The sequence below is a fragment of the Cavia porcellus genome, unplaced genomic scaffold (genome assembly GCF_034190915.1).
Source record: "Cavia porcellus strain 051 isolate PalLab524CR breed Dunkin Hartley unplaced genomic scaffold, mCavPor4.1 scaffold_5, whole genome shotgun sequence".
Lineage (NCBI taxonomy): Eukaryota > Metazoa > Chordata > Mammalia > Rodentia > Caviidae > Cavia > Cavia porcellus.
Genome location: NW_026947488.1, coordinates 61292207 through 61305933, shown reverse-complemented (window position 1 = coordinate 61305933; position 13727 = coordinate 61292207). Strand labels below are relative to the sequence as shown.

Sequence of the window (13727 nt, the reverse complement as noted above, 5' to 3'; positions counted from 1 at the left end):
GAAATGTTGACAAAAAGGGAAACATGTAGCAAAATAAATAGAAAATAAAAAGGATGCACAATGAAAAAGACAAAGGACAAAAAGGACTGTTTTGTAATACAAATGTATTACTCTGATTAAATTTTTTTAAAATGTACACATTGGGAAAACAAAACTTATTGGCAAATTGAAAACAGCATAAATTATTAATTATGGTAAAGTGCACTGGAAGATTATGCAGTAAGTAAAAATTATAGTCTACATACAAACAAAGGAAATCTATGATGAAATTACAAAATATAGGTTACATGATTACACACACCAAGAACTACGTAGCATCCTAAAAGCATACAAAAGAGCCTATGCTGCAATACATACAAAAATGGTACTAGCTCTATTAAGGTAATAAAATATAGCTCTTCTTCTAAAATACCCTTTAATATGTAGAGTACAGAATACCTTTAATAAAATATATCTAGAAGCAAGGAGCCATCATTTTTACCCACAGCTGTGTCGTGAACAAGAAAGAGAATTTACTGTGTTGGTGAGTGTGTAAGTGAAAGTATAAGCAGGCAGGATCTATCAAACTAAAATCGCACATATCATTTGGGCCAGGATATTTCCTCCAGTGGTTTATTTTAAAGAAATCTTATGTTTGCATCATAAGAGTGTAAGTATAAGGATGTATAGGAGTATAAGTATAAGGAGTATAAGTATAAGGAAAGTATAAGGATGTTTGCTATCACTGTAATAGAGAAAATCTGAAAATGACCTGAACATCAATAGAGGCATATATAAATACCATAAGTCATGCAATATTTATACAGAAGTTAGACATGACATAGTTTTTTTTTTTTTGTCTTTTGGGACAGGGTCTCGCTATGCAGTTCAGGCTGGCCCTGAGCTCACTTTGTAGCCCAGGCTGGTCTCGAACTTGAAATGATCCTCCTGCCCAGCCTCCCCGAGTGCTGGGATTACAGGCATGAGCCACCACACCTGGCTACATGACATAGATTTTTATGACAGGAATGTTAAGTGAACAGACCAAATTAACAAAATAGTAAGTATAATTCCATGTATTAAAAAATCCCCTTAAAATATCAGTCATACCAAAAAACAAAACAGCAAAATTGTATATTACATGTACACATTCACCGGGGACTACAACTACAGATGATATGGGTTTCCTTTGCAAAAGGCAGTGAAATGGCAGGATAAAGAGATAGACAGAAACTTCTGCTTATTTACTACTTCGCATGTCTCATATTATTTGAATGTTTTATGAGTATTTGTTTATATACCAAGAGAGATACTAAGGAGAGAGGCAGGGAAGAACAGGGAGAGAAAAAACAAATCTCTTCTTTAGGAAGAGAACATTTAAGATCTACCTCAAGTTCAGCCATCCTCTTGCTGTATGCTCTTGTAGAAGACACTGAACTATATTTGAGCCTAACCTTTTATCATTAGTAAAAACAAACTGATTATAATAATGATTCAAAAACTACAAATGAAAATGTGTTTCAGGACCAATGTGCTTTATGACCTCTCTTGAGCTGATAGGGAATTACTGCCATCTTGGCCCAGCCCACAACACCTACTGAGTATCTAGGTAGACATCAGGTGTTCAATAAATATCAATAATGACTGTGGTGATGACTGTTCATTTTAGAGTAACAAAATGTTTGTGTCTCCACCATGGACTGCTAATTTTGCCAAGTCTTCATTACCTTGCCTGTCTCCAATGAAGACAGGAAGAAATAAAGAGTAATGAAGTTGTTTTATTAGCCCAAACTTCATTTAGTCAGATTCATTTAAAAGAAAGCATTTCTTTTCCTTCCAAGTGTGAACAACTCCGTTTCTTCTGGTTTAGAGATGCTTAAACAATCAGATATGAAGATTATCTCAGTGAAAAGTACCTATTAATGGTCAGTATTTTCCTTGCCATTTGATAAAATACATAATTAAATGAAATGTATTTTTTCTTAAAAAATTTTTTTTTTTAGTACTCTTCTCCAGCAGTAGAGTATTCTTCCATTTATTTTGCAAGGCTATTCGCAACCTGGTCCCAAACCACCCTGCTGACCTATCTCTGGTCACTTTCCCAGGGCTTCTGGGCCCTTAATACCATTTGGCAGTTCTTGGACATAATGCTTTCATGCTTCTGGCTGTTGCTTATGCTGCTTCTTTTTCTGGAATCCTCTATTATTTAAAAAAAAAATCTGGCAAACTCCTGATGTTCTCCCTGCTCAAAATCATACCTGTCCTTTTGTTGAGGCCTCCTCTGCACCTTTTACATACATCTTCAGAGATCATCAAGTCTGGTGTGGCTGTCTGGGTACTTTTTTCTTTTCTCTACAGTGTATGCCCTCAGGCAGAGATTCCTTGTCTCCCTCATTCCCCTCCATATCTGGAGTCTCATTAGAGGCAGTTGACAAATGCATAATGACAAGGCAGTGACAATGCTTTGCATAGGGTAAGCACTCAAATATTTGATAAAGGAAGTAAAAGACTTTTTATATTTTTATGAGAGGCATACTTGCAAAAAGTTGCTTTTTCTTATCTCTGTAGAAGTAATTTTTCCACTCCAAGATCTGTTGACTGTGTAGAACACTCTCTGAATAACCTAGTTCCAAAAAGAAAACAAAACCAAATTAAAAAGTTAATCATCTCTATTACTTTATCAAAGGTTACCTTATGATGCATTTGGAACTAACAGTTTTAACTTTTTGATTTCAAATGTAATTTCCAGTAAAAAAAAAAACATTTTATGTCTACAGTTATATATTATGGATCTGCAGTTATACTTCTGAGAAAGGAAAAAAAATCTCTATTCTCAAATTTTCATTTCCCAGCTGCTCACATACTTCTTTGTTTCCTTTTCACTTACACAGTGATGTTTGATTCAACTTTATTGGGCAGGATATTTTAGGAAGGCAAACCTCTTTGTTTCTCTCTTTAGAAACAACTGCTGGGTTGGCTTAATGATTGATCAGAAGGTCACAAAGATGGCTTCCATGATTCAAGAAGACATTATTCTGGCTATTAAAACCTTATTTATTATAGTTTTGAAGACTTTTGGTCTTCCAGATTGTATGAAGTTCAAATTCACTTGGGATAATTTATACCCTCACCTTTATCTGGGGAAGAATATCTCTGTTATTGGCTAGTGTTTTAATGATTTTAGTACAAGTGAGACTCTAGAAAAGATCAGAGAAAGGATGCAAAGGAGGTAAGAAGCAAATATGTCTAGGTTGGGGATGTGTGTGCTACAGTGCAGGGGAGCACTGCAGGATGACAGATGGTGTGATCCTGGAGGTAGGAGCCACAATACATTTTTAGCAATCAATGCAGGAAGTACAAACAAGGGAAGACAGCTATACATCTTCCTAAAAAGTAGGTCTTAATGAGGAACGAAACTACTGTTCTGATTCTGGATTCTTCAGCAAACAGAGTGATTCTCAATAAAACAGAGGGAAGCTAGTAGCATGATGAAGGTTCAACTTCTGCTGCTTAGTGCTCAGCATTCAAAACCCCACCCTTGCTGTCTGTGCTAATCTGGGCCTTTCAGAATGGTGCTTAAATACTACACTTCAGAGAAAGCCTCAAAATAAGTACTGGGGTAGAGCTCTGTCTTTGATGCTCCCACTGCCTCTGAGCCTTCCTCAGGCATCCTCATGGTTTGTTCCACCCTGGGGTACCTAATTTGTGATCAACTCCAAATTGCAAGAGACCTAATCTTTTTTTTTTTTTTTTAATTTTTCCTGGTATTGCAGATTGAACCCATTGTGCCTTTGCACTAAGCTATACTCTCAGCCCTTTATTTTAAGACAGACCCTGCTAAATTGCCCAAGTTGGGCTTGAGCTTGGGGTCCTTTTGCCTCAGATTTGTAGAGTGCATCTAGAGAGATTAGATGCATGCAACATTACACTTGGCCAAGAGCTGGTTTTTCTTGACTTGCATTCCAGTCATTTTTTAATCTGGCGCTTTGCATATAATGAAGCCAATAATGGCTTGATAAAATAAGGAGATTTGGCCACTATGTAACAATAGTTTGATGTTATCTTTGTGATAAAGGAATATGGATAGGTTTGATAGTCAGATGAACAACTCTATTCAGAGTTTTGAATAGTAGATGGGATATTAGTCCCCCCAAAATATTTCACAATATATTGGTGTTTCACATAAATAGGTATTTATCTATGATTTATAGATAGAGGGTATACAAATGATGTGAAACATAAAACAGGGAAGGGTAACTATATTAAAAATGACTGTGACAGATACTACTAATGTAGCAATGATTAGTCCTGAGGAAAAAATAAGAGCGGAATGTAGATGCGATGGTCATCTGAATGGCTATCATGTAGAAGCAACAGCTGATTTGTTCTGTTTTGGGCCAGAGGACAGAATTAGAAATACGGAATGGAAGGGCCACTATACTCAAATGCTTCAAAAGAAGCATTTGGGCTTGTATGAAGTCATGAAGTTACTTTTCACAAGTACTGAAGCAAAAGTTCACAGGATTTTTGTACTGACTGGAAGCCAGACTAGCTGATGCCTGGTATCTCTACTGGGGGCCCCACCCACTCAGACCCTAAGGTTGCTGAGGCCAGAGAATGTCTCACTCAACACAGTACCCTCAGCAATAGCTTGGCAATTCATATAAAAAAGGGTGGACCATTTTTAGCTCAGAAATTCTAGAAATAATGAATCTTATTTTATTATAATTCAAGTTAGACAATTTCAATATATGTATCCAACTTTGTCCTTTTCCTTGATTTTGAATATAAATTTAACTTACTCTGCTTCCTAATTTATATTTATCTACTTACATGATTTACTGTTTTATACTTCATATGAAACTTTAATCTATTCATTTCTCCTTATTTTATTATTCTCCTGTTTTTGTTCTGAGAGGACTTTTAAAATATGTGAGCAGTCAGGTGTTCTTTAGTTTAGCTTCTGCTAAACTATTTACTTAATACAATATACTTGTATTCTGTTGTTCTGTAGCCTACATCTCCTTATTCAATGGCTCCATCAGCATATTTTCCCCGTTTCTACATTACTGGGTCAGCATTTCATATTATTTAGGTAGGGTTACCATCTAGTGGTTAAAGCATGTAACTGCTGGTTCAGTTATTTATTTTTTTAAAAATGTGTACACAAAAATTAATCACAATTTTTAAAATACAAGAAAACCTTAAACAATAATCAGGATAATTATTTACAACCAGTGAGAGTAATGAAACAGTCTTTCATCAACAGACTGCGAGTGAACTTGACAGACAAGTCAGTTTTCTTTCTTCCATACATCCATTCAGCTGGAAACTTGTAACTTACAAATATTGGCAGCCAGCATTAGAAGTGTTCAGTGGCTCTGTCACGCAGTTTTGAAAGGAGACTACATGGAGGCACAGGAGTCCTCACTGTAGGTAATCTGAGTGCAGATGAACACTTAAATGCTGGGGCCCCGCTCTGCCATGGGCAAAGGGTGGTAACTGGAATACTATCTCATTCTTTGGTTAATATGGCTCTGGAAAGTATTTCTTTGTGGTCTTTTGTAGAATATGGAAAATTAAAAATGTGTCTAATAAAAGTGGTATCTTTTTCTGTTAAGAGGAAAAAACTTCAATGACAAAGTTAATAATAAGCTCTTAGTGATGAGTAGTCTCTAATCAAACCAGTTATCTTAGAAAATATGTGTCTAGGACTTTGTTCTCCCCAACAATTAAAATCCTGGTGATGCAGCCTTAAAACCAATTAACATACTGAATACATCATCTGAGTAAGTCACAAAATATCTTTACTTCTAGTACCAGTATCATAAAGAAGTATTTTAAATCTCACTGCTTATTTTAAAACCTGCGAGTACCTTTCCCCTTGAAAGCCGGCATACCAGAGAGTTTGGACAAGCAATCATTGGCCCTCTGCTTACTACACAAAACTGCAAGCTAAAGCATTTCAATTTTCTGATGCTTCAGTTTCATTATCAAGTGGTTTACTTCTGAATTGTTAATTCTTTCCAGAAATAAAGGAGAAGAACATGGATTTTTGATGCAATCTCTTACTTAGCTCATATTCTCTTTCCAGTCTCAAAAGCACTGACAAAAATACGACCTAAACAAACAAAATGTCTTTTCCTTTAGTATATGTTTTTTTGTTTTCACAGCACTGACAATTAAATCCATGGTAGGGGAGTGCTCTATCACTGAGCTACACATTCAGACACTTTTGTTTTTTATTTAGAGACAAGGTCTAAGCCTTTGCTAACCTCCTACTTGTGAGTCTCTGCCTTGTAAGCCTTCCAAGTTGCTAGGATTACAGGCACGAACCTGCCCTCTGCCTCATAGTGCATGCAGATATAATACATGTTGAATACCCCTTATTCAAGACATAATACCAGAAATGTTTTGAATTGGAGTGTCTTAGATTTTGGAACATCTATATAGACTTTATTGGTTGAGTATCCCTAATCTGAAATGATCCAAAATCTGAAACTTTTTGAGTGTGGATGTTCAGATTTTGTAATATTTCAGATTTCATATTTTTGGACTAGGGATGCTTAACCTATATAGTGTACTTTGACACTATGTCACTGAGATTATAACATTCAGTAAGAACGTATAAATAAATATCTCAGAACATACTTTTCTGAGATATTTGTCATAATTTTCTGAGATATTCGTTTCTTAGAAATAGTATGATCTTATCTGTTTTCCCATAAACAGGATAGAAAATGTTTTAGTTTCTTTTATGTCTATTAATAAAACTAGTCAGCATCATATTGAAGGTCCTTATTTTGTATTTCTTCTAGAAAAACTCTTTGCACTCTAAAATAATACAAAGTCTAATGACTTTAAGATATTACTTGATCAAATTTTGTAACAAAAGATATTGGGGAGGCACAGGTAAGTAGTTTGATAAAATTCTACTTCCAAATATTCATTGTTCTACTTTTTATTTGTGCTTTTCTTTTTTGGGTGTTAATATGAGATTATCACAATATCAGTTTTCACTTAATACATATCAATTTACATTCTATATTTCCATTTGACTCGTTTACTATTTATGATGCTGTTTTGATTTGCTGTATTATTTTATCTCAAGTACTTTATCATTTAATGACTACTTCTGAAAAATGAATTTACTGTCCGAATAGGGATAAAGCAGCATAATATTAACAAAGTAAATTTAACAAATGTAAACAGCAATATGCAAATTCCATGAAAACTACTAACAGCAGAGGTAATTAATTGTATATTAATTCACTGATATGGTTTTTATTTTGCTCAATGATTAACACAGCAAAATTCTTCTAAAAATGTGAATTAAAGGTGAACAAAATAGTTTCACGGTTTTCCACTTCAAATTCATAAGACTTCCTGTGGACCATTTGCTAGGTTACCAGAGACCACTGTTGGCCTGAAATACTAACCAGAAAGAACACATAAAGGAAATTCATCTCTGTTTCATTTTTCTGTTCATTAATACTTTTTTTTTTAAAGAATGAATTCCAATAAGAAATTCTTCCTTAGGGAACATTTTCTGAATTGAAACAAGGTTGCTGCAACTTTATTATTTCTAAGATCTTTCCTAACTTTTAAGATTCTAAACTATGTTGCTAAGGTGCCCTGACTTTACAGAACAGTCTGTAATCAGACATAATAATTCTCTTTGGGATTGTGGCAGAGCTAATACATAATTCTTCACCAGGAATATTTTCACTTATTCACTCAATAAATATGTGTCTATTATGTGTCAGGCACTACTCTAGTACTGGAGATAGGACAGTGAAAAATAGAAGGTTGTTGCTCTCTTGGACTTTATTATAGAAAAGAAGATGGAGAATAAATAAATATTTAAATACTTGATAAGAGTAAAGAAGAAAAAGCAGGAAAAGTGAACTGAGTGTCTGGGGAAGGGAGCAGAGAAGGAAGAAGAGGGGTTGAGAAGACAAGAGTGATCAAGAAAGGTCTGAGAGGGTGTCTGGATAAAGAGAGAGGATCAGCGTGGGGGAGATCTGTAGAAGAGGAAGAGGAGGAACAAAGCACCTGAGGCAGAAGTTGGTTTGGTCTTCTCAGAAACGGAGGAATGGGAGGGATGTGGAAGGCAGCTCTGAAAGCAGAACCGTGAAGGTATGGGGTGGGAAAGCACAGTCTTAGCAAGGACTATGGCTTTTATTCCGACTGAGATGGGAAACCACAGAATGGTCTGATGAGTGGAGGATGACATGACCTGACTTACATTTCTAAAAGAGAACTTCGCTCCGGGCAATGACGGTAGACTATAAAGTAATGGGGTTGGAGGTAGAAAGATATCAGAAAATTGAAGTAATCCAAATAAGAAATAAAGGTGACTGGGCCAGGGTGGTTGTGGTAGACGTAATTTACACAGTGTTATGATTAATGATGACAGTGACACCTTCTGGCTCACAAAATCTTACAAAGTTTTATAATGACAAAAGGGAACTGAGAGAAAAGCACACAATGCAGCTTCATATGAGCATAAAAAAGCGTACTATTTTGTAACATGGTAGAGCTGTACTCTCAGAATAGCAGGGTGCTTCCTAGGGCTGGTGTCTGTAATGTCCCTAAAGATAATCTGGGAGGGAGGGCAGAGAAAGCATGTGATGGCTGTCCTGGGCACTACTGGCCCTAGTGCGCTGTCACTCATGGCTATGCTCTGCCTGTCATGGAGCCAACAAGACTGTGCCAGGGACACAGGGAGAGGACACCTCGCAAGGCAGGGGATGGTGGTTATTCAGGATTCATACACGATGTGTTCTGCTTAAGTACAAATTCTCTCATTAGTCCACTTCAAACTTTGAGATGCAAAAGACACATGTTTTTCTGGGACAAACTGCTAAAAATTATTTCCAGTATTATTTGAAAATGCTAAAAAGATCCATTGGATATCAATATACATAACTGAGTAAAAGTATTTTCTTAAGTCCAGAGAGAATGAGGATAATACTTCTGTTTATGCAAGAGATCTCTTTCAAGCCTTGGACACACAGAACAAGAGAAATGGATACAAGAAGAAATGGATACAAGAAGAAAAGAAGAGAAATGGATACAAGAAGAAATCATTAATTCAACTTTACCCTGCCTTTTGTCTACTTAAAATAATCATTATAGCTTAAGTAAACTCTGGCAGACAGATCAGGCTAGGGCTTAGCTCTGTTTTAGAGCATCTGCATGTGAGGCCCTGGGTTTGGTCCCCAGCCGCACATGTAAACACACAAAAGATGAACAAGTGCATTAGAGAGTTGTACTAAGATAGCCTACCGTGGTGATGTAGCGGGAGTGGAATTCTGGAGCATCTTTCAGGAACGTAAGGCCAGGGTGTGTATCCACCACATCCTGAAAAAGATCAAAACCAAAACTGAATTAAGAAGCATAAAAAAAAACCTACGAAATTTTTGTTAAGTAGAGGAGGCTTCCAGATGAGTAAACCTGCTAATAAAATTGAATGATGTATTTAAAATTTAATGATTTAAACTCAAATTTTGTTACAAGCATACTTATGTGATTTTCTATATACAAAGCATATTTAAATGTAAGTTTAAAATTTTAATTTAAGTACAATTGGTAATTTGTGAATCAAATGGAGTTACGTACTATATTGTAAATCTATTTTTTTTTTTTTAAAGAGTGGGACTTGCTATTTGTTCAGGCCAGCCTTGAACTGACTAATAGCCCATGCTGGCCTTGAACTCATGGTAACCTTCCTGACTCAGCCTCCTGAGTACTGGGATTACATGTGTGCACCACCATACCTGGCTCTATCTGTAATTCTAGGACACTTTTTTTTTTTTTTCTTTTTCTCTTTTTATCGGTACCGGGGATCAAACTCACGACCGCCTGCTTGCAAGGCAGGTGCTTATGCCACTGAGCTAAATCCCCAGCCCCTCTATCTGTAATTCTAACACATGAAAGCATGTCAGGGAATTTATCCTACAGATCACAGTAGCAGTTGCTAAGTAATATTTATATAAAATAATGATATGCCTAAGCCAATGAAAATGATTCTCGTAATCTAGAAGCAAGGTAAATTTTGGGGGAAAAAAGCCATTCAGCCAAGTAGTTTGAAATCTGTCCTTATGAAGATGTGTGAGCTAGCTAGTGTCTATCAGTCTTTATAACAATAATTGTATGGACAAATATGTTCTCAATTTAGTGTTTATTTATTTTAAATCCTATTATCTTATTCTAAGAATTATTAGAATAATTAAAACTTTGAAATACTGTTATTTTCTACTGTGAATTTTAAAGTACTTTGAGCATAAAGAATTAGAGATAATTACTGTTAATTTTATAATTGCAGGCAACTGCTATGCCAACATATATAAGTCTACTAATTTGCTAGTCATCAAAGGACAGATACCACCAGTAACACATATTTGTTTCTTCTGTGAAGTTAGAAATATATGTCTACCAATATTGTCTTAAAAACAGTGGGCCTTCCCATACATGTCATATGTTTGAATTTGGAATTAGTTTTAGAGTTATACATCAATTGTAAAAAGTACTACAGAGACAGAGATTGTGACACCTCCTCCTTGCCTTTGTTGGTCAGAATTGTTTTTGCTATTCTAGGTCTCTTTTGATTCCAAATGAATTTTAGGATTTTTTTTTCCAGATCTGTGGAGAATGTTAATAGTATTTTGATTGGAACTGTTTTAAATCCCTATAACAATTTTGGGAGTATGGCCATTTTCACAATGTTGGCTCTTCCTATCCATGAGCAAGGTATATCTTTCCATTTTTTGATGTCCTTTTCAATCTTCTTTCAGTATATTGTAGTTTTCAGTGTAGAGGTCCTTTGTTTCCTTTGTTAGATTGATTCCCAAGTATTCCACTTTTTTGGGTGCTACTATGAAAGGCGCAGTCTGCTTAATTTCTCTCTCAGTGAGTTTATTTGTGTACAGTAATGCTAATGATTTTTTAGTGTTGACTTTGTATTGTATGAATCTGGTTATTAAATCTAGAAGTCTATGGTATGGTTTTGGGGGTCTTCTATGTAGAAAATCATGTCATTTGCAAATAGTGATAATTTAACTTTTTCCTTTCATTTCATTATTTCTTTTCTTTTGTTTCCAGAACTATACTGAATAGGAGTCCTTACGAATGGATATCCTTCTCTTGTTCCTGATTTTACAGTGAAAACTTTCAGTTTTTGACCATTCAGTATGATCTTGGTTGTTGGGTTTGTTGTAGATGGCTTTTATCAGACTGAGAAAAAGACCATCAATTCCAATTTTGTGTAGGTTTTTTTTTAATCATGAATGAGTGTTGGACTTTGTTAAACACTTTTTCTGCATCTACTGAGATGATCATAGGGTTTTTATCCTTGGCTCTGTTAATGTCACATATTACATTTATTGATAGCATGTGTTGAATGAGTCCTGCATTCCTGGGATGAATCCTACTTGGTCATGGTGTCTAATCTCTCTCTTTCTCTCTTTTTTAACTAATACTTACTTTTAAAATTTTAAAGGAACTAAAACAACAATAAAATGAATCAAAACAGAGATGAGACAGCAGAAAATCTACAATAGTTATTATATTGCATATTGTTGCCCTGTAAATAGTTGCTTGGCTTTAGGCTTGCAAAGTTAAACAATACAGTTTCTTTTTTTTTTATTTAAGGAGAAAAGAAAAAAAAACAGTGAAGGGGTACAAGTTATACAGATTTACAGAAGAAAAAAATGCGCAGTAGGAAATCACTAGTTAATGGATTACATATTGCCATCTTAGAAATAATTGTTCAAGTCACAAAATTAAAGCTTGTAGAGTGGACATTCCAACAATGATACTGCAAACAGTTCTGTTCAATGATCCAATAAAACTCTGTGATATCATTTTCTATCTTATACACTTAAATATACATGCAGTTATATAGTTTAGAGCACTTTCTTTTCCTCTCTTTTGTACAATGACTATTACACATTTTGGGTTTCATTGCTCCCACGGTTCTTATTGCTTTTTTGGAAGAGAGTAAAACCAAATGTGACATAACAGAACAGAATCGGTCAAGTCACAAGGGTGGACATAATAGATAATATAAAAACATAATACAAGGTGATCAACAATGGTTACCATAATGCCTCCCGCTATCTCTAATAGAATTGCCTATATCATTAGTTGTAATACAATTGAACAAAACAGTAAAGAACAAAACCGACAAAACCAAAACATTGGAGACATTGTAGGTCTTCAAAAGTAGATAAAAGTCAACGAGAATGGGCGTTATAATGAATCTCATTATCTTCTCAGCTGATGCCTAAACTTTCGAACCTGATACTATCCAGCAAAACAGAATAGGGGAACATCACTCAAAAACAAGATGGTGAGAGTAATACAGGGCTTCAAATCGAGATAATAGAAAGTCAAAGTGGGTTACTATATTATATCCTGCTATTTTTTTCCCTTTAATTAAACAGATAAAAATAAAAAAGTAAATAATGGAGTGGAGATTGAGAAAAAAGAGGGCATAACAGCGAAACAGGACAGATCAAAACATAACCATTTAAGCAGAATAGTGTTTCACCACCAGATAATTCCGACCCAAAAGTAGTTACCATATTGACTCTTTCCTTGAAGTCCTTGAGTACAACTTCATATATTGTAGCATTAAGTATATCAAAACAATGTAAAACCATTTAAGAGAATGACAGCATTATAGAGTATTTAGAATCGACTAACAGAAAATGAACAATGGTTTCTGTATAATCTCCTTGTCTTTAAAAGGTTTTTGCTTATACTATCGTACATAATAAAATCCAATAAGATACAACCTGTTTAGACCATTGGAGACAGAAGAACAAAAGCTAGATGAGACTTCAAAACAAGATGGTACTAAATCAGTATTACCTATTATGATGTCATTTTCTCCAAAATAGCTGTTCCTATCATCCAATCTTCTCTGTCTCATTTCTGTTGAGCTCTTTTTCTGTCAGTAGCTGTCAGTTTGTCTTCTTCATTTTGTTCTCTGCTCCATTCGTTGTGGCCTCCCCACCACTATTTCTGGGTTCTTTGTATTTTTCTTTTTTTAGAATATCCTGCAATACTTTCTGTAGGGTTGAATTAGTGGTTGCAAATTCCCCCAGTTCCTCTTTATCCTGGAAGCACCTCGTTTTTCCATCAATTTCCAGGGACAGTTGTGCAGGATATCTCAATCTTGGCTGGAGATTATTATCTTTCAAAGCTTGAATTATTTCCCCCCATGCTCTTCGTGATTTGATGGTTTGTGCAGAGAAATCTGCTGTAATTCTGATGGGTGTTCCCTTGTAAGTGGTCTGTTTCTTGTCTCTTACAGCTTTTAATATTCTGTTCTTGTATTGAATTTCTGGAATTTTAATTATTATATGTCTGGGTGTTTCTCTGTTAGGGTTGTAGGTAGCTGGGGTCCTGTATGCCTCATACATCTGAGTATCTTTACCTTTTGCTAAATTAGGAAAATTCTCCTGGATTATTTCTGTGAGTAGCTTTTGTAGTTCACTTGTTTGTGTCCCTACTTCTTCTTTTATGTTCTTAATCCTTAAGTTATGGCTCCTCTTATCATCTTCTTGTCTTTGTATTATTGCTGTTTGTTTCTTTGTTATTTTTAAGAAGTTTTTCATTTCATTCTCCCATATTACAAGTCTGCCCTCCAGATCAGATAGTCTGTCCTTAGTTTCTTTCAAGCTGTTATGCCAGTCTTGGATAGACTTCTTAATTTCTTGATAGTCCCTTTGAACCTG

At 35.2% G+C, this 13727-nt stretch overlaps 1 protein-coding gene across 4 annotated transcripts in view; it reads right to left on the bottom strand.

Moving 5' to 3' along the window:
• Ppp2r3a (protein phosphatase 2 regulatory subunit B''alpha) overlaps nt 1–13727 on the bottom strand; it is a 161984-nt gene that overhangs the window by 45482 nt on the left and 102775 nt on the right. For all 4 annotated transcript variants that reach the window (XM_063249039.1, XM_063249041.1, XM_063249040.1 and 1 more), the window contains 2 exons: nt 9271–9345; nt 2516–2602 (listed from right to left, as the gene is read on the bottom strand). In XM_063249039.1, the coding sequence (XP_063105109.1) occupies nt 2516–2602; nt 9271–9345 (162 nt within the window). The remainder of the gene's footprint in view (nt 1–2515; nt 2603–9270; nt 9346–13727) is intronic.